Below are 21,012 nucleotides of genomic sequence, written 5' to 3' on the forward strand. Positions count from 1 at the left end.
TTCTGCTTCTCCCAGGATATGAGAAGTACAACACAATTCGAGCAGACCCAACTCTGTGCTTCTTAGACCGCGTTGGTCGGCCGGATGAGAAGGCCATCGCTGCTGAGCAGAGGAGCAATGACTTCATGGATGGGTGAGTCCGGAGCCCGACTGCTTTTGTCGTACTCTGCTGTATAAAGGTGAACTGGTAAAAGCACTGTGCATTTTGACTGTAGGGATGTGGATGATCCAGAGTATAAACCTGCTCCAGCCCTTCTGAAAGATGAGATGGAGGTAAGCCAGCAGATATAAGAGGAAATAGGAAGTGGTTATTACTGTAATGAATATTTCTAATGAAGGACATATCTTTTTGACATGCCTTTAATAGTTAGAATGGATGTCATCTTTGTTCTCAGAGTCAAGTTAGTTCATAGATAAAGATATAGATTATCCAGAGCCTCTTATATCTGGCTCTGAAACGATGGGTGTCATGATTATTAGACTTAAGCAACATCATACACACAATATTTGGACAGTTTATCCTTAAAGTGTTTAAGTTTCCTGTATGATCTCATCAAATTGTCTCTTTAAAGCGCCTTGAGATTAGATGTCTTGCGAATTGGTGCCATATAAATGAGCCCAATTAAATTTACAATCGGAAAGTTGGAAAAATGGCCACTATGATAGAAATTATTTAGAAGTGTTTTTTTGTGTGTTAAGATGGCCACTGATTATTTATTAAGAGCAGCTATTTAGAGAGTGTGGATTAGCAATGCTTAAAGTGACCATAGTAATATGCCATGTATCTCTGGAGTAAAAGGGAAAAGGTTTAGGTTAGTTTCAAAATGAAGGGCATCTTAAAGCCTCAATCAGTGGGCTCAACACTGCCCCCCTCTGACTGTGCCACACATCACACAAGTTGATTCTCTCTAAACCAGTTAATGGAAATATTTCTCCTTTTCTGACCAAATGATAGCTTTGATAGAGCGAAAACTTAATAAAATTGAACTTTTAGTTATTTTGGCCATGAACATTGGGAGTCATTTATCTTTGAGTCGCATTACAACTTTTCATTCAGTGTTCAGCATTTTTTTTTTTTGGGGATCTGTTGATAATAAGAGGAACTAAATCTATAATGCTTGATCTGAACTACAGGTGCTGGTCATAAAATTAGAATATCATGAAAAAGTAGATTGATTTCAGTAATTCCATTTAAAAAGTGAAACTTGTATATTATATTCATACATTACATACAAACTCATATATTTCAGATGTTTATTTTGTTTAATTTTGATGATTACAAATGACAACAAATGAAAATCTCAAATTCATCATATCAGAAAATTAGAATATTACTGAAGACCAATAAAAACAAAGGATTTATAGAAATGTTGGCCAACTGAAAAGTATGAACATGAAAAGTATGAGCATGTACAGCACTCAGTATTTAGTTGGGCCTCCTTTGGCCTGTATTACTGCAGCAATGCGGCGTGGCATGGAGTCGATCAGTCTGTGGCACTGCTCAGGTGTTATGATAGCCCAGGTTGCTCTAATAGTGGCTTTTAGCTCTTCTGAATTGTTGGGTCTGGTGTATTGCATCTTCTTCTTCACAATACCCCATAGATTTTCTATGGGGTTAAGGTCAGGAGAGTTTGCTGGCCAATTAAGAACAGGGATACCATGGTCCTTCAACCAGGTACTGGTAGCTTTGGCACTGTGTGCAGGTGCCAAGTCCTGTTGGAAAATGAAATCTGCATCTCCAAAAAGTTGGTCAGCTGCAGGAAGCATGAAGTGCTCTAAAACTTCCTGGTATGTGGCTGCGTTGACCCTGGACCTCAGAAAACACAATGGACCAACACCAGCAGATGACATGGCACCCCAAACCATCACTGACTGTGGAAACTTTACACTGGACTTCAAGCAACGTGGATGAAGTGCCTCTCTTCTTTTCCTCCAGACTCTGGGACCTTGATTTCCAAAGGAAATGCAAAATTTACTTTCATCAGAGAACATGACTTTGGACCACTCACCAGCAGTCCAGTCCTGTTTCTCTTTAGCCCAGGCAAGACGCTTCTGACGCTGTCTGTGGTTCAAGAGTGGCTTGACACAAGGAATGCGACAGCAGAAACCCATGTCTTTCATACGTCTGTGTGTGGTGGTTCTTGAAGCACTCACTCCAGCTGCAGTCCACTCTTTGTGAATCTCCCCCACATTTTTGAATGGGTTTTGTTTCACAATCCTCTCCAGGGTGCGGTTATCTCTCTTGCTTGTACACTTTTTTCGACCACATCTTTTCCTTCCCTTCGCCTCTCTATTAATGTGCTTGGATACTGAGCTCTGTGAACAGCCAGCCTCTTTAGCGATGACCTTTTGTGTCTTGCCCTCCTTGTGCAAGGTGTCGATGGTCGTCTTTTGGACAACTGTCAAGTCAGCAGTCTTCCCCATGATTGTGTAGCCTATAGAACTAGACTGAAAGACCATTTAAAGGCTTTTGCAGGTGGTTTGAGTTAATTAGCTGATTAGAGTGTGGCACCAGGGGCCATCAATTTTGAACCTTTTCACAATATTCTAATTTTCTGATATGATGAATTTGAGATTTTCATTTGTTGTCATTTGTAATCATCAAAATTAAACAAAATAAACATCTGAAATATATGAGTTTGTATGTAATGTATGAATATAATATACAAGTTTCACTTTTTAAATGGAATTACTGAAATCAATCTACTTTTTCATGATATTCTAATTTTATGACCAGCACCTGTACTGTTAAGCAGCATGGTATTCCTGCAGCTTTCTGTAGCACTAAAGGAGATACCTGTTATCTAGTCAGTCAGTCATGATTGGTTCCCACCTGTATACAATACTAATAAAGAAAAAACAGTTTCAAGTGTAGGAGTCTTCTGTTAGTCTGTTTACCAACAGAGAAGGAAGGTTGCTGGGGTGTTGAGCCACACTAAACTGGAATAAACTGGAACCACTGACTTTAAAAAAAAAAATTTTTAAACTTCATGAAGAGACTTTAAACCCTAAGAAATTTTTAACCAAAAGTTTTAGTGTGTTTTTAGCTATGAACTTTTTTATTTATCTTGCTGGCATACGATATAACCAACATCTTATCAGTAATCAGCCTGGGAGATAGGAGGGGTCTAAAGGTAAGATTCCAGTTTACTTCATACTTTGGCTTTAACATCAGGGTTCAGTAAGGTTTTGGGAAAATTATAAAAAGTAATTTTTTTTTTACTTCCTTCAGCAATAATAGGACTTAAAATTTAACTTTTTGAGAAAATAGTTAGATTTTCGAAGAGTGGCTAATAAAGAACTGACCTGAGATCTGGTTTTAATTTTTTAATTTTCTCTCTTTAAGATCTATAATAAAGCGTTTTTGCACAAATCTTACCGTCTTAAATACAATGATTATTAGTGTTGGTGTTTTGGTCGGGTTAAAAGCTGTCATAGGAAGCGTATACAAATTTCCAGCCAAATAGCCTGATTATTATTTCCTTTTGTTTCTGCTGACTCAAACGTTAGCTGGAAACGGCAATCGGATGAAATATAAGGGTTTCAATATTTCAAATATTGGGCAAAACTGTGTAAATTCTTCTCTGAATGAATAAATAAATAAACCATCATTTTTTTTACTTAAAATTCAGTTTAGGAGCAAATGCTTTAATGCACAAAGGTAGACCAACGATACCCTTTATTTTCTGTTGCTTTAAAAGCTACTACCCTAAACAAAGACCCTTCAGTCCTTTTATATTATAATATAAAAATAATTATATATTAAATGATAATAATAATCTGAATTGACAGCTTAGAGGTTTAATTGGTGGTCAGTTAAGGCCATAAAGAGCCTAATGGCTCCATTTCTGATTCTATAAATCCACTTCGGATGAGTCATAATAATCTCCTTGTTTCCTATAAAGTTGATGTATCTAAAGTGGTTGATGTCCTGCAGGATGACGCCTCCTCCCCTGGAGATTTGGTGGTCTCTGATAATGCTGGAGGTGGGTATTAAATCTTTGCAATCCTTCGTGGTATTTTATATTTATTTCAAGCAAAGCCTTCCTACGCAGGGCAAAGCATTAGGATCTTGTTTCCACATATATTTTTTTACTTCATTCCAGATGCACCTCTGTTGACGGAAGGCCAGACTGCTTACTGGCCCTCCCCCTCAGTGCTCACAGCCAGACTGAGGCGACTGATCACAGCCTCCCAGCGCTACACAAAGAGTCGGCAGATCCTCCACATCCATCAGACTCAGTCCCACCCTCAGACCCAGCAGGCCATGATGCTCTCTGCCCCCGTCTGCCCACTGGCCCCCACACTTAAAGACACGCTTAACCCTAAAATGGCTGCAAAGATTGAACGCCAGCAGAGGTCAGAAGCTGAGGAGATTGATAAATACTGAAAAGACAATCAAAACATGCTCATGTTATTGGAAATGCAGTGATTGTTTATGTTTTTATCTGTAATCTACATGCGCTCCCTGCAGATGGACCAGGAGAGAAGAGGCTGATTTCTATCGGGTCGTCTCCACCTTTGGCGTCGTTTTTGACCCAAACCTCGGGCAGTTTGACTGGACAAAGTTTAGGGCCATGGCTCGGTTGCACAAGAAAACAGACGAGAGCCTTCAGAAATACCTCTGCGCCTTCACCGCCATGTGCAGGAGGGTGTGCCGCCTGCCACCCAAAGATGGAGGTCAGAACCTTCCTTATTTCTAGCTTTTTGCATTCACGCATGTATTTTCTTGTTTAAAATCAGAAAAGAGGCTGGGAATAGTTCCAGACTGTCTGCTTTTAGAGTAGTCAGTAGCTGTTTGGTAAACAAGCTGTCCTGCCACCTCAGGGGTACAGCTGATAAGGTTAATCATTACAGGAAAGGCAAATATTGTGACGTTAAAGTTGTAGGCACAAATAAGCCTACAAGGTTGTATCTGTAGAACAAACATCATTTCCTCTTGTTCCAGATTCGGCAGTGGATCCTTCCCTGACCATCCAGCCAATCACAGAGGAGCGAGCATCCCGTACCCTGTACAGAGTAGAGCTGCTTCGACAGGTCAGGGAACAAGTCCTCAGACACCCGTTACTGTATGAACGCCTGTCCCTGTGCCAGATGAGCTCTGATCTTCCTGTGTGGTGGGAGGCTGGGACTCACGACCGTGACCTGCTGATTGGTGCTGCAAAGCACGGCGTCAGTCGGACGGATTATCACATTCTTAGAGACCCCGATCTCTGCTTCATGGCAGCCCAACGCAACTACAGCCAGGTGAAGGCTGCCCAGCAGCAGCAGCGCACAGCGACCCCGCTGCTGCATACCCAGTATCAGGCTCCCAGCTCCTTACCGCCAGGTTCCCCACTGCCTCCACCTCAACACAGAGACCCTGATCCCTGCGGACTTGTTCCAAAAGTGGAACCAGCCTCGGAGGAGGAGGTAAAAGAAAGGCAGGGGGAGGGATGGAGTCCCCATCAGCTGCCAGCGACTCCCACTGGCCTGGAGGAAAAGCCGGTTTTAGGGGCGAAGGACAGCGAGAGGCAAATGGTGGCGGCGCGAACCAAACCGCTAACGCCCAACTCCACAGAAAAGAAACCCAAGAAGGCGAGCAAGAGGGGCCGCAGGGAGGCCCGGCGAGGCTCCGAGTCCGACTCGGATCGCTCCTCCTCCAGCTCTTCCTCACGCTCATCTTCATCGTCTTCATCCTCCTCTTCTTCCTCCTCGCACTCTGGCTCAAGCTCTTCCTCCTCCTCATCATCTTGCTCCTCCGGCTCTTCTTCGTCATCGTCGTCCTCTTCCTCTTCTGATGACAGTGAAAGCGAGGGAGAGGAAGCCAAGAAGAAAGGTGAGTTCCGGCAGGTCTAAGGATGTAATACTTCCTGTTTGTCTTAAGAGGTCATAAACCTAGAGGCATGTTTTTGGAAACCTTCCCCTGGTTTTCACAGTGCCTGTAACCGCGAGTGTTAAAGGTTTCGACGAGGACAGCGTGGCGTCTCTGAGCACCACCCAGGACGAAATGCTAGACTCTCACATGTCTGAGAACGGAGTCGCAAACAACTCCTCCCATCCTTTCCAGGGAGGAGGCTACATGTTGGCTGCATCGTACTGGCCCAAGGTAAATACTGTACCTCTCTTGCTTTTCATATCTAGAGCTTGTTAAGCTCTTAGTAACGTTTACATTTCAGCTGAAAGTTCAAATTCTGATCACCTATCACAATGTTCTCTTCTATGTCTGTTATTTTCCTTTGATTCTAATCTCTGTTTCAAATGTCAAATGGCCATAATGGGGCTAAAAGGCAGAATTATGTTTTTAGAAAATAATATGCAGTTAATTAAGTTGCAGTTGATTTTTTTAAACTCTTTTAATTAAAATTTTCCTATATGGTTTAAGTGCATTTAAAAGAGTTTAACATTACAAAATGGCCACTGTTTAATGGGAATAAAAAATGCTGAAGAGCTAAATTGATCCCTGGGCTCATTTTTCCTTATTTGTTTTTAACTTTTCTGTTTCCTCGACTAGGACCGTGTGATAATCAACCGCCTGGACAGCATCTGCCAGGCTGTGCTTAAGGGCAAGTGGCCTGGCCACCGCCGGGTCTATGAGCCCGGCAGCACGGTCGCCTCCTTCTACACCACCAAGCTGCTGGACAACGCCAACAGCCTGTGCGAGGACCCCTCTGCCTCTCCACAAGGGTCAAAGGTGACCAAGCATGTTGCAGAAAACAAGGAGTTCTCAGTAAAACTCAATGATGTATGTCTGATTTCTCAATTCCTCCCTCCGCCCCCATCCCTCCGCTTCAGCCCTAACTGTAGGACCCTACCTACCTCTTCTCTGCCACGACCGCTGTTAGCTGCTGCGTTCAGCATGTCTCTGCGCTCTCCGACCCGCTTTCCTTTGGGGATGATTAGCGGTTTGCGCTGCCTGGCAGGAGGAGAGATTAATTTAATAACAGCCTTCCCGTCTTTTCCCACGCACTCTGTTTGAATTGGGCTCTCAAGCTGTGATTATATGAACACCAATCATTCAGGCATGAGTGTATGATAAGCTTCCGTTTGATGCCCCTCTGCACTGAGGGGTTCTTGCCTGTAATCTGACTGGAATGGGGGACTTTTTAATGTTTTTTCTAATATGCTTGTTGGCAACATGGCTATAACCTAAGGAGGAATCATTTTTCCTTTTAATCCTTTCTTGTTGCATTTTGATAAAACTGATTCTGTTTTTTTTCTTCAGAAAGCTGCTTGTTGTCTTTAAATGGGGACATTTTATGCTGAGAGCAGCTACTGTAACTCTTTGGCATGACTTCTAAGCACAGTCCAGACTCCAAATAGACTTTACCCACTGCCCTGCTCAGCACCACCCACTGTGTGTTCATGTGTCCCACAAGTACTAACAAAAAAACACCCTGAAAAGTCTTTGCTGTCATTGTTTGAGAAAAACTTTCATGAAATTGATAGATTTGATCTTAAACTTTTAAAAGCTTTTAAAAGCAAAATAAATGAAACGAGATGTAACCTGTTTTGTGAAGAGTAGGTCACATATTTTTCAAAATCAGAAAAATAATATAAGAGCCTTTGAGGTATTTTCTTTGTATTCCATGATGTTTTTAACCTCAGTCTGATTAACCTTCATGTCTGTGATTGTAGCAGGAGGGCGGACTAAAGCTGACCTTTCAGAAACAGGGCTTACCGGTAAAGAGGCCCCTTGAGGCCGAAGAGGGCCCACAGGCCCAGCAGCAGTATCTGGCCCGGCTCCATGAGCTGCAGAGCGCTTCAGACACAGGCCTGGCTGACATAACCAAGCCCCAAAGCAGTTTCCAGACTGGTAGGTTGTTTCCTTTTTTATTTAAGCCTGATATGCCTAAAAAGACTTTAAAGTGCTTAGACTGTTCTACTCCTCTTTTGGCCACTAGATGGCAGCAGAGCATAGTGTTACTGAACTGAGACTTTCAGATGATTTTATATATAATTTATAATATATAAACAGGAAAAAAATATATATATAACATAGATTATATATATATATATATATATATATATATATATATATATATATATATATATATATATATATATTAATATTATTATTTTTATTTTTTTTCCCAACACAAATTTATGTTTTTTCATACATAAACCAAAAACTTCCTAAACATTAAAAAAAGACCAATAAACAAAAAAATATTTGTATTTAAATTGAGAAAAGCTCCTTTGTTGCCTCTGCAATTATGTAGAGGATGCCCAGCAGTCATTCTAAGCTACAGCGGAAGGAAAACGTAACTGCGGCGTTTTCCAATAAATACATAACCATGTCTGTCAAGTTGAGACGGAACTTTTAAAGCAGCTGCCAATACTCTTCTTTTAATTTGTTCTTTCATGCAGACGTTCACAGCAGCCATGCTGTCTCTCCTTCAGTTATTCCGGGTGTTAGTGGTCAGATGAGGCTGAATGGAGCAGTGGACGGTCAGCCCATGGTTAAGAAGAGAAGGGGAAGAAGGAAGAATGTTGAAGGAATGGAGCTGCTCTTCATGAATAAGAATAAATCACCTATTAATCCAGATCCGGTAAAACTTAATTAACTCCTTTGTAAATATTCTATAAATAATAAAAACATTACAAACTACAGGAGGAAAACATTCTGTTCTTATACCCGCTCAGGTGGCTCCAGGATGGGGTGGAATTGGTCAGGTGGGAATCCCAGGAGCTGCTGTACCAATGAACTCCAGTCAGATCCCTGCAGACACAGACACCAGGGTCCCTGTTATCAACCTTAAAGATGGCACCCGACTAGCAGGGGACGACGCTCCTATGAGGAAAGATCTAGACCAGTGGCTTAGGGAGCATCCTGGTTTTGTGGCGGATACAGGAGCTTTTATCCCAGTGAGTTTCTTTTTTTTTTTTCTTCACTCTCAGCTGCTCTGGGTTTTGTTTGAAAATTCAGAATTTCATTTTACTGAAATATCCTTGTTTTCTTTTTTTCTAGGGGGTGAATAAGATGCAGATGCAGTTCCACTTCCAGGATGGACGACCGAAGCAGAAGAGGCACCGCTGCAGGAATCCCAACAAGATCGACGTGAACAGTCTAACAGGGGAGGAAAGGGTGCAGATCATAAACAGGAAAAATGCTCGAAAGGTGAGTTAGTGTCTAATTATGAAGCTCCTCTCCCAGTACGTTTGGTCTTTCTTTGATAATCTTTCTTTCTGTGTGTTTAGAGTTTGGCTCTTTTTCACAATGGTTCATGCGGTTTGCTTTTCTTCTTTAGATCGGTGGAGCTTTTGCTCCTCCTCTGAAGGATCTGTGCCGGTTCCTTCAGGAAAATCCAGAGTATGGGGTCCCACCAGAATGGGCTGACGTGGTTAAACAGTCGGTGAGTAACAGTAGTTGTTTTCTCTTTCCACGTTTAGTTCTGTATTTATTTATGTTTTAGTGAAATTGTTATATAATTTTGCTCTAAAGTTGGTATTTAGATACATTTTGAAGTAAAGGAATCTTAGTTTTGCTGTGTTAACCTTATAAGCTTGTCTGTTATTTAAAACCAGGGTTATCTCCCTGAGAGCATGTTTGACCGGATCCTGACGGGACCCATCGTTCCTGAGGAGGTCAGCCGACGAGGACGCCGACCCAAAAACCCTCTGGCCAAGGCTGCGGCAGCCGCAGCGATGCCCAGCTCAGCAGGCTCCACCCTGGGTTTGAACCCTTTGCTGGCCAACGGCATCCTCTCTGGAATGGACCTCGGCAGTCTGCAGGCCTTCCAGCAAAACCTCCAAAGTTTACAGTCCCTGCAGCTGACCGCAGGCCTCATGGGGCTGCCGCCCGATGCAAGCAACCTGGCTGCTAGTAACCTTGCTGCCATGTTTCCCATGATGCTTTCTGGCATGGCAGGATTGCCAAACCTGCTCAACATGGGCGGCCTGCTTGGAAAACCGACTCAGGAAGTTGCAGGAGGTTCTGAAGAGAGGGCGAAGGGAACCGACACGAGTGGAGCTACGGATCAGTCGAATGCCCCGCCTCATAGTTCAGAAACCAAAGGAGAAAGGACAGAGAGCTCCAACGTGACTCCTTCCTCCACTTCCAGCTCTGCTTCCTCTGCCACCGTCACACAAAGTGCTTCAGCTGCCTCTGCAGCTACCAGTCACCCACTTTCTCTTAACCCCTTATTACTCTCCAGTATGCTTTACCCAGGGATGCTTCTCACTCCAGGCCTTAACCTTCCTGTGTCTGCCACACAGCCACAGAGCCCAAACAGCGACCCTTCAACCCTTCCACCCGCTGCTCCTTCCGCTCCTTCAGCCTCCCAGTCGTTACCGACTGAGGCAAGGCAGCCATCCGGAAAGGGTGAAGAGGAGGGGCCAGAGGAGGCTTTGGATGAAGAGGAGGAGGACGAGGAATCTGCAGAACCGAGAGAAAACAGTGGTCCCGAATGTTCAGCGAAAGCGGAGTCCTCTTCATCAGAGTCTGGGAGCTCCTCCTCATCCTCCGATGATTCAGACTCCAGTGACGAGGACTGAACCGATGAACACAAAATAAAAAAATTTATTTATGTATTGCCTAGAAATGTAGACATTTATTCACATATATATGGATTTTCCAGCACTTATGTTGCGATTTCTTTACGTGTAAATATAAGAACTAACTACGTTGTGTAAAAAAACAAAACAAACAACAACAAAAAAAGACTGTAAAAAACCCTAAAAAAAACTGAATTAAAGGAGCTGAAATAAAATGTTCATGTCTGTTCACAAGGTACAGTCTTGTTTTGAGACAGTTTGCATGTCAGACTTTGGTACTTTCTGAACTTTGTGAACTTGTAACGCTGATAATGTACAATTGCAACAGAAAAAAAGGCATTATTGTAATTATGCTAATTATGTCAGGATTAATTTTATTAAAAAAAGATAAAACTACATCAACTTGCTCGTTGAGCAGTACTATTAATATATTTTGATTGTTGTGGCGGTTGACACTTTACAAACACTTGGGTTCACTTGTTAAATAGCCAGTACATTTGCAGGTTTGTTGACACTTTGGCTTTGCAGATAAACGTTGGATAATGTCAGCAATAACCTGGGCAGCTAATGAATGTCACTGAAGCTGTAGATTCTCTCATCTGCCATGTTTCCACCCCCAGTTTATAATTCATACATACTGCCCCCCCCACCCGCATTCAACCCTTTTTATTTATCTTAGGTTCCGGATTAAACATTGATTGGGGAAATTAGTTAGTTTTCTGTTTAGGATTGATCCAAATTTTAGAGATGCATCCCTTTCAAGATGCACTTTATATCCTTAAATAAGGCAAATGTTTTTTTTGTGTGTGTGCAGTTCTTAGATGACGTTATCTATTGACAGGAATTAGGTTTCTCCGGTGTGCCAAAAGAAAAAAAACAAAAAAAAAAATGACCCCGACGTCCTGAAAGTGTTTTGTGGATAAAATTCCTTAAATCCCATCGTATTTGACCGCATCTTTACCTCACCTTTGGCTCCACTGTGCAGAAGTACATATGCATGTCTGTCCGTTTTTCTTTTTTCCTGGACCGTGTTTAAATGCGTCTCTAAAGCCAGCTCTCCCTCATCCCCTCTGTGACATCACGCCGTCTCCCGCTGTCCCGTCTTTCCTGCTTCCAGAACTTTTCCAGTCCGAATGTTTTGCGTTCAAGGAGCTTCACTGGTTTCGACTTGTGATTACAAGTGTTCTTTATCTTCAAACATGCCTCTTCAGTCATCTGAAGGAAGTTTAAAGTGTTTCATGAAAGCCTGTGGTGTTAAAAACGTTCAAGTGCCACAAGCACAACATGGATCAATCCTGTTTAAGACTGCGTTTGATTGTTTATCATAGTTGAGTATTACAGTTAGTGCTGGACGGGCTTTGCTACAGGAAGGGCTTTATCATTTCAAATTATGTTTATTATGCCGGGAGTCTGCAGCTCTGTGTCGTTTATCTCACACCATTCACAAATCTGTTTTGCTGACAAACTGAGCTTCAGCTAGATGTAGAAGTGCCCTTATCCTGCACCTCATCCTCTCATTGAGCCGCTCACTTGCCATGCTTGTGTGTTTCCTTCAGCTTTCCATGCACACGTCCATTTTCGGAGCTGTAACCAGGTTACACATACAACACTGGACTACACTCGAGCCGAAGTACCTTTTTTAATCCTCTCCGGCACAACAGTGCTCTCTAGGACTGCTGTTACACCGTTGACTGTTAGATATTTCCAAGGAGAAGGGGGCCCCTGCATAAACTGTTGAATTCCTGAGTATCTGTAGCACCTCTCTCTCTCTCTCCAGTGGGCCTAAAATAAAAAAATTACGAGGTCTGAAGACAAAGACTGAAGACTCCTGTTTTCTAATGTTGCTTTAAAGTGGTTTTCTTGTATGCCTGCTCTATATAGACCTCATCATGGTTTGCTTTCAATACAACTTACATTTTTCTAATGATTACCAACAGTATGGTATTTTTCTATGTCTGAGTAAAACGTACCACTGTCATTTTGTAAATTCACACCACTGCTCTGTTTTAACTGGTAGTGCCCTTATGCAAACACCCAGCCGCTGCTCCGTCTGCTGTAAGCCACTGATGGAATGATTGTCGCCCCTCAGCGAAGCCTCAGTGGAGTAAATTTGCGAGCTGCGGCTTGTTGGAACAGAAGTCGGAAGGGGAAAGGACCCGAATGAGAAATATTTGTATTCATATTGTGGCGTGATTGAAGTAAACAGAGACCAATATGCAAGGGGAACGACAAAACACTACTGCTGTAAAAGGATGACACAATGAGCAAACGTGGGATTTGTATTTTCAGTTCAGCTTGATAAGACCGTAAAATGTCACCTTGGTCAGTTTGTCTTTATTTTTTTTCTCATTGGAAAGTTGTAATTCTTGCAAGATGTGGTCTGTGTAGTCAAAATAATTATTGTAGTGCAGGAAAATGCGTCTTAAAGTCATTTGTAATTTATTGGATTACTTTCTATGAAGTTCTATAGAGGAAATTGAGGTTTAATTATTTTTTATTAAACATATTCTTCTGACTATTCATCAAATGTGTCTGTGCTTTTTGTTTTAACTAATGATTTTGATCAAATTATTCTGTTCTTACAGGAATTTAGAGACTTCTAAACCAGTCGAAGCAGAAATATTTTCAAAATCTCTAAACGTGCCTGAGCATAAAAAAAAGACAAGTTTTAACCTATATTTAATTTTCTGTCTTACTTCTTAAATGCGAGAAGGTATCAATATTTTTCTGATACAGCAGTCCTCTCATATTATGACAACAGTTCTAATTGGAGAAACTTTTAATTGGCTTAAGCCTAATCCTCTCGGGCTTAAATTAAGTTGTAGTTGCAGGACAAATCTGATATTTGGAGAAAACGATCATATGGGGTAGTAATATAGAATTCAGACTTTTTTGAGAGAGAGACCTTAACATGCAATGAATTCTGGGATGTTGCAGATTTGCAACAGTGGAAAAATAACACTGAAGACTGAATTTGAAATTAACGTTAACTTTATTTGAATATCACAAACAAAAAATTAACAAAACAAAATTCGAAAAAAAAAATCTCCACCGACATCTCAAAACCTCTTGAGAAGGCCGTTTCTGATAAAATGGTGCTCAAAATATAGGCAAACTAGTAGATAAAGCATGTAGCATCCATTGGTACCTGTTTGGGCACACGTTGCGAATCCACAACATTGAAATCGAGATGCCTCTGGTGAAAAACCCAGAGGTGATAAAATCTAATTTGCATGTGTCATATCTATACACATTCATGATTCTTCTTATGTAGTATTGATTTCAAAATAATGGAAATTGGATACTTACATGAAATTGGTGCTTAGAAAATCTGTTTCAGTGACACCAAGGACTCAGCCATGTTGAAAGTGAGTCAGCAGTGCTTTCTGGTGAGCTGGAGAGAAACTGTTTGTTGCAGATGCACAACTAAGTCCTTCTGTTGTACTTCTGAGTAACAAAAGCTCTTAAAATATGGATGTGGAGTAATTAGCTAAGTGGCATTTAGGCTGTTGCAAATCTGCAACATCTACCTGGAGAGGGTTAAGAGGTTCCAATTTCCTACACAGCAAACTGAATTGCTTAAAGAGAAATTGTGCTACATTTTATGGGCTGATGAAAGTGAGATATTTATAGCTGTAGCGGCCTGAGATGCATCACTCAATAAAACGCAAACACTGAATCCAAGCCCCAAATGGGCGTCAAGCAGGGATGAGGGGGTTCAACATGACGACCCTAAACAGGCCGGTAATAGAGCAGCATGTTTTTCTAGACCACAGGTCTACAGGCTGCAAGCACTGTTCTCTATTCACTAGATTGCTGTTCGCCCGTTGGTAGTATGGGCTTGAAGTGAAGCCACCGGCCGCCATATTGGTACTCCCTAGTTAGACCGGTCACAATATAAACAACACATGAGCTACAGCATTGAACAACGGTGATTTTCTCATGTTCTGGGGAACTTAAGATTTTTATAATAAAGATAAATTCATCACTTTGACACACACTAGCTGTCTCATAGCATAAGCTGATTACTTTAACTTATAATAAAAGAAATAGGCACATCTTATTGCATAGTCATTATGAAATCAATGAAGTCTCTAAAATCATGTAATATAACATATTATACAAATCCATCAGCACAAAATGAATGTGTTAATTTAGCATTATAATACTGAAGTTCCAAAAATGCTAAATTGAGGATGCACATGTAATATACATGTATTAATAACATTGTTAAGGTAATTACATCTTACATATATGGGTAAAATGTTTGAGTTGCTTTTTTTCCATTAATATAACATGCAATATATTTCAACATAAGACTTTTTCAAATGAGAAATACAACAAAAACTACAAAAACGACAGCATCATCCACTAAATAAAGAATTACATTAACATTTCACAGTGAATTACTTTCTATTTACTTTCTTACGTTAGACATAATGTCAATGGCTAATTTAGTCAATATCTTCGAGTCAGTCCGAGATAGCCAGACTAATGTTATGCTACATACTATGCTGTAGGATACATGGGCGTATATATTGATTTTCTTGGTTAGTACATCCACTGACTGTGAAATAACCAATGAAACATCTTCCCACAGCCGACAAACTGCTTGTTTTTGCAGCCAAATGCTACACATGTAGGCATTTTTGACTGCGGGAGAGTAGGGAGTACCAGCATGGCGGAAGGTGGCTTTACATTTTTTCAGGCAATCAAAAATCAGGTGTATAAATAGAGATCAGGGGCTCTTTGGGCCTTCTACGATTGACCCTAATACAGTTAAGATTAATTAAAAACAACATTGTTGGCTTCGCTTAATATAAATGACAATCTTTAGAAGTTTTTTTAAAGAATATTTGAATTGAATTTTCTCAAAAGATTAACATTAAAAAAGAAATACATTTTCTTATTTGTTTTTAATGTAATTTGCTTGGAAATTATTTTCCACAATTATTAAAAAACTTTTAAGAAAATCTGCTTCCTGTTTTATAAAACATCCAGTCTCTTTTTTCAAAATCATGTAATGTTATTTTCATTACATGATTTAGGCAACTCATGTTGCCTTCATCCTTGATGCTATTGAAGGAGAAGCACTTTTGAAAGGTTGTCAGAAGGTTTAATATGGTGTTTAGTTCCCTGAGTGAGTAAATGGGAGGAACCAAAACCCCAAGCAACATGACTGGTTTTAGTTAATATCAAGGTCTGCAGATGATATGCAATATTTAGTAAAATTAATGAGGCCCAAACATGGAAGATAATGAACCTTAACACATTTACTGATATGACCTTAATACAGGAGATTGGAAGAGCTGGAAACAAACCTTTCACTGCCCAAATTTCAGAAATTGGTAAACTGAGAAAAGTAAACAAGGATTGGATCGCTTGGTGACAGAAAGACAGCCAGAAAGACAGAGTCTGCAAAAATGAATGTATGTGTTTGAGTATAGTAGGTCATAACTCTGACAGAGCGCCACCAGATTCATCAAATGCTGCACAGGGAATAAGAACAAACAAGCACCAATCATGACTATAAAGCTTCTATATCCTAGGCAATTATAAGATGCATCTTTAAGCTTCTTTAAGATTAAATAATTTACTATTAATGTTACATCAGTGAGCTTTGAGGCCAGTTTCTGTTATTATGAAGACATCTGATACTAAATAAAACAATTTCCCTCAAACACCTTTTATTCATTTGCAGTTTTGAAGGCCAATAAAACAAAACAATATAAACTGTTTCTTTATATATATATATATAAAGAAACAGTTTATATTGTTTTGTTTTATTATGATGTCCTTGCCAAGAAAGAGATTGTCCATGTTTATTTATTAGGTCCCCTGTTGGTTCTTGTAAGATATGTTAGATGCCTTACTAATCCCTAATGATATTTCAGGAAGATTTAGTCCTTCGGATTAAGAAAACAGTTTTCAAATTCTTATTTTCAGGAAAGTATTTCTTCCTACTTCATAACCTCAAAGGATTTTAGAGATAAACATGCATTTGTTTAGAATGAGACAGTTGGATTTAAAAAAAAAAAAATTATGCACTAGCCTTTAAGATTTCAAGAATGTTGTTTACATGTACAAAGCTAACTAAGGGTGGCGTAACACTCACTATGAAACGATTTATCTCTACCTCTGAACCAGAAACTTTTGATGCAATCAAAGTTTTTGATTTTCTTGTCTCCTAAACCTTCTGTGACTACTTTAAAACAGGATTTACAACATTCAACCATGTTTATTTGTTCGTAGTTTCACCATTAAATATTTATTAGAAATGCTCCAGTCAGATACACACATTATTTTCTATTTAACGGATTGAAGTCCTTAAAAAATCTGAGACGACAGATCAGGCCTCATTCATAATCAGGAGTTGTTTTTACATGGAAACCAAGATGGATGCATAACAAATGTCTATCTATCCCACTGTCCCTGAGTGTTCTTGATGTTGTCTTCAGTTAATTGCCCCCTTCTGCTTTTGCTATCTACAGAGAGGAGTTCACCATGGCAACCACACCTCAGCATGGAGAAGAAAAGCTGAGGCTTGGCCCTAGAGACCTACTGATCTCTCTGTTCAGTTCAGAAAGTTTGTGTTGAACATTTGAAACAGGCCTTTGCTCTCATTACGACATTTGGTTTAAACACCAATTTTCTCAATGTCATTGAATACTTTTACTAAACCATAATTTGTTTTAAATGTTTTTGTGAAAGCTACTGAATCCATGAACTGGACTGCCCATGTTTAATTCTTACTGTCTTTTTACCATCTTGATGCTTATTCATAAACAAATACAAGCATATATTTTATTTATTTATTTTGGTCTTGAATGAAAAACACTTGAATTTAGGAATTGTTATACAAATTCAAAGCAGGGAATTGAATCATGCTGCCAGAAAGAACTTAACAATTAGGAAGAGATCAGAGCATGATGTCAGTGACATCTGCCAGACTATGCTGCCCTCTTGTGGCCATCTACAGAAATACAGCTACATTTAAATACCCTTTAGTCACAATGAATAGTGTATGCTACTAAATCTACTCAAACGAAACTTTATCCAAATTCAAACAAAAGCTTTACAGACTATGGTTTGATCCACAGACTTTTACCTATTAGAGGAAATCAGGGGAGTGGTGGCCTGAGCAAGAGCCATAACCCCACACTGCTCCCCGGGCGCAACATAATGGCAGCCCATTGCTCCCAAAGGGAATGGGTTAAATGCAGAGAGTTCATTGTGACAATGTAATGAGAATACCTGCTAAAAAAAATCTGAGTAAATGCTGTTTAATCACCTGATCTTCTACCAAAAGATCTGCCATCATTACATCATTAGAAATACTCCTCTCCTTTAAAATACTATCAACTGTTAGGTCTGTATCAGAAAGACAAAAATATTGTTTTACAGCAACTCTTTTTTAATCTCCCTTAAACAACTGCTTTCATCTACAAACTTTGAAGGTCAGCATCTGACCCTAAAACAAGATATACAAAGCCTGATAACTCTTCTTTCTATTTAAGTTTGTTGAGAAAAGATTAAATTAAAGCATAGATTAAAGTGTCAGCTGTTTATTTATCAGTAGATGTTAGGTTGGAAGTAGAGTCCTCTGGCAGCACAGATCAACCACATTCCTCCTCGGCTGTAGACAGACGTCAGAAAGCCATTTATTTAAGTTTACAAGTTCTTACCTTCTTATTTTTTTTCTCCAGCTTTTTATTGTCATAACACTGTCACAAGTACAGAGCAATGAAATTCATCCTCTGCATTTAACCAGTCCCCTTGGGAAGCAGTGGGCTGCCATTGTGTGGTGCCCGGGGAGCAAGGTTAAGGGTCTTTGTTCAGTCTCTATAACCTAACCACCAGGCCACCACTCCCCTTAACTTGCCACTTTAATAAAATCTGCATTGTACAGCTTTGCTTTGTCTTGTCATCAGGTTCAGATTGTGATGGAAGAGCGTCTGATGGAGCGGCATTCCTAGACCTCTGATGGATTGAGGCCACTGATGTGGACCTCTTGGATCTGGATGGTAGACCTCCACCTGAACAAGCTAATCATTATGCCATATAAATCACAAGGTGGGCTTTGCTTTATCTAAGTCAGTTATTAAAAATTCATATGATCACATACAGTGTTACTCGAAAGTTGTGAGTCAGTCCTTTGTTTCTTAATTTGTTGCAGTTGCTTAACTAGATTTACTTCTGTGATGTACCTGGACTTTTCCTTAACACAGCCACAATTCCTAGTTTGTTTGTTTTTTGCTTTACCAGCAATTTTTTGTTATGTTTATCTTCCATTTTATTTGTTTTATAGTTTAACTGCAGCTGCACAAAATGGAAGGTGAATATATGGTTGTTTGTTTCTCTTTTGTATTTTGTTTCTTTTATCATGCCTGTGCAAATTCCTAGTCATGGCAAGCAAACAAACAGGCTTAAATCAGAGGACTGGACTTTTGCTCAGCTTCCCATCTAGGAAACTTTTTCAACTGAAAAAGCTTCCTTCAAACTTGGAAACAAAGTCCAGTGGATTGTTTTTGTTTTAACTTTTTTGGAATGACTATAGACCTAGATGCCTGAGAATCTTCACCAGCAGATAAGACAGACTTTATAATCTCTGTGGAATAAGTTCCAGGACAGAGTTATGGATGATTTGAAGCTGAAACTGCAGCTCCCCCTCTGTTTAGTGATGACTTTTCTATTTTTTTTTGTTGAGTTTATGCAGCACAAGTGGCTTTTTTTCCCGACAGTAAGCTGACAAGAAAAGGGCTATGAGAGAGGGGGAGAGAAATGATGCAAAGGACCACAGGTCGGATTCAAACCTGGGTCGGCCGCATCGAGGACTAAGGCCTCCATACATGGGTCTTGCGCACTAACCGCTGCTCCACCTTCATGCCCCAGACCTTTGTCTTTTAACAAAGATGTTTTCCTTCATCCCTCTTTCAAATCATTTCTCCAGTTTGATCCGTCTGATGGAAGTGATTGGGCTCATTCCATTTGTTCAGGTCTGCGCTTTCTAACAGTACCAAGTATTTCCAGATTATACGCTAATAGTGTTACTTGATTTAAAAGGCCTTGTGTTCCCTTATGTTTCTACAAACACATGAATTAGAGGTGATCCTCAAGCACCTTTACAGGAAAATTTGTTGCCAACTCATAACTGCCAAAAGCTTTGACCAATCAGGATAAAGCTTGTCAGAGCACATCCCCCAGTAAGAAGCTAAAAGCTCACCAATGCACAGCTCTCTCTAGGTCCATCCTACTGCGGCTTCCTGTTAGCAACAGTGCAAGCATCTTTAGTTTGGAAATAAACTCTTTTTAGAATATATCCAATTCTATTTTCTATACAAAAGTTATGAACTTAATACCTATGGTGTGTAAAAAAATTACCGGAACTTCTACTAACAAGATACTGTCACTGTGTTTGCCATATTTTTACTTGACCTCCAGATGACAAGGCAGAATCCACAGGTAAAAAATAAGGTAAGTGACCACATTAATCTGACAGAGGATGATTATGAACGCGTGAGTCACTAACCTGGTTTAATAGTTCAGTCCGTGCCAAGAAAACAAAGTAGGATCCAGCCAGTGAGCTGCCAACAAGATGCGACGGCTGCCACCCAGAGTGTCCCAGATTCTGCAGCCTGGAGGACAAAGAAAAAGCAGGAGACTAGATCTGGGCAGAAGAAGGAAGGCAGGACAATCCAGAGGGCCAAGGCAAAGCTGGGGGGAGGATGTGCTCAGGATTCAGAACCAGGAGATCAGAAGTCCGAAGAGGTGACAGGAAGCAGCTCTAGGTTAAACAAACAGATAGAATCCAGCAGGAGAGACTGACCTGTTTCCGAAATCAAAATGAAACAAGCCGAGACCGAGTGGTGTTATGTATATATCCGGCGGGAAACTTGGGACATACTGAACGACCACAATGACCAAAAAGTGCGCAGCGCCCCCTACCGAACGAGATGGGTAGCCCGGTCAGCAAGGACCTGAGGAAGAGCAGCTGCTGACGTCAGTCTGCTGCGCTCGCCACTCAGAGCACAGCATTTCTGGAAATGCTTTTTCATTTTCAAATATCACATTTCAAATAAAATTTTGGTATGTATTTGCTGGTGTACATTTAAAAATAAATCTTAAATGTCTTTTTCTTTTTAATTTTAATTAAGTAAAAGGATGAGCAGCGAACTAATTTGATGAGCAATGAGCTAATTTCATATATGAGTTAAACAATGCAGCCACTTTCCTAAATTGAAAAGCATTTCTGAAAATGCTTTTTCATTTGAAATATATGGTAACGATTTGCTTCCATACCTTCGTCTCGTTTTTGTAGCCGAATGCTTCACATGTAGGCATTTTTTCTGCACGTCTCCATTGGAGGGAGGGATACCAGCATGACGGATGGTGGCTTTACCGTTTTTCGGACATCAGCAATCCAGTGAACAAGCTCCATATGCTTTGCCCTGTCACCTAACAGCTGACTTGAAAGCCAATGACAACCTAAGAGCTTTTCAAAATAAAGCACATAATTTCAACACAACAACAAAACAC

General features: G+C 40.3%; 1 protein-coding gene across 9 annotated transcripts in view; it reads left to right on the forward strand.

Annotated features, from left to right (window-relative positions):
- Positions 1 to 11,344, forward strand: part of chd9 (chromodomain helicase DNA binding protein 9) — a 109,529-nt gene extending 98,185 nt beyond the window's left edge. For 5 of the 9 annotated variants that reach the window (XM_038302986.1, XM_038302984.1, XM_038302992.1 and 2 more), the window contains 14 exons: positions 16 to 133; positions 216 to 273; positions 3,938 to 3,986; positions 4,107 to 4,359; positions 4,475 to 4,680; positions 4,949 to 5,818; positions 5,919 to 6,088; positions 6,494 to 6,724; positions 7,618 to 7,795; positions 8,350 to 8,531; positions 8,626 to 8,847; positions 8,951 to 9,100; positions 9,231 to 9,335; positions 9,508 to 11,344. In XM_038302986.1, the coding sequence (XP_038158914.1) occupies positions 16 to 133; positions 216 to 273; positions 3,938 to 3,986; positions 4,107 to 4,359; positions 4,475 to 4,680; positions 4,949 to 5,818; positions 5,919 to 6,088; positions 6,494 to 6,724; positions 7,618 to 7,795; positions 8,350 to 8,531; positions 8,626 to 8,847; positions 8,951 to 9,100; positions 9,231 to 9,335; positions 9,508 to 10,476 (3,761 nt within the window). In that variant the 3' untranslated portion in view covers positions 10,477 to 11,344. The remainder of the gene's footprint in view (positions 1 to 15; positions 134 to 215; positions 274 to 3,937; positions 3,987 to 4,106; positions 4,360 to 4,474; positions 4,681 to 4,948; positions 5,819 to 5,918; positions 6,089 to 6,493; positions 6,725 to 7,617; positions 7,796 to 8,349; positions 8,532 to 8,625; positions 8,848 to 8,950; positions 9,101 to 9,230; positions 9,336 to 9,507) is intronic. The other 4 variants (XM_038302987.1, XM_038302985.1, XM_038302989.1 and 1 more) reach the window with 4 other exon arrangements.
- Positions 11,345 to 21,012: the final 9,668 nt, after the last annotated feature.

This window comes from Cyprinodon tularosa, unplaced genomic scaffold (genome assembly GCF_016077235.1).
Source record: "Cyprinodon tularosa strain WSP-4 unplaced genomic scaffold, ASM1607723v1 ctg50, whole genome shotgun sequence".
NCBI lineage: Eukaryota > Metazoa > Chordata > Actinopteri > Cyprinodontiformes > Cyprinodontidae > Cyprinodon > Cyprinodon tularosa.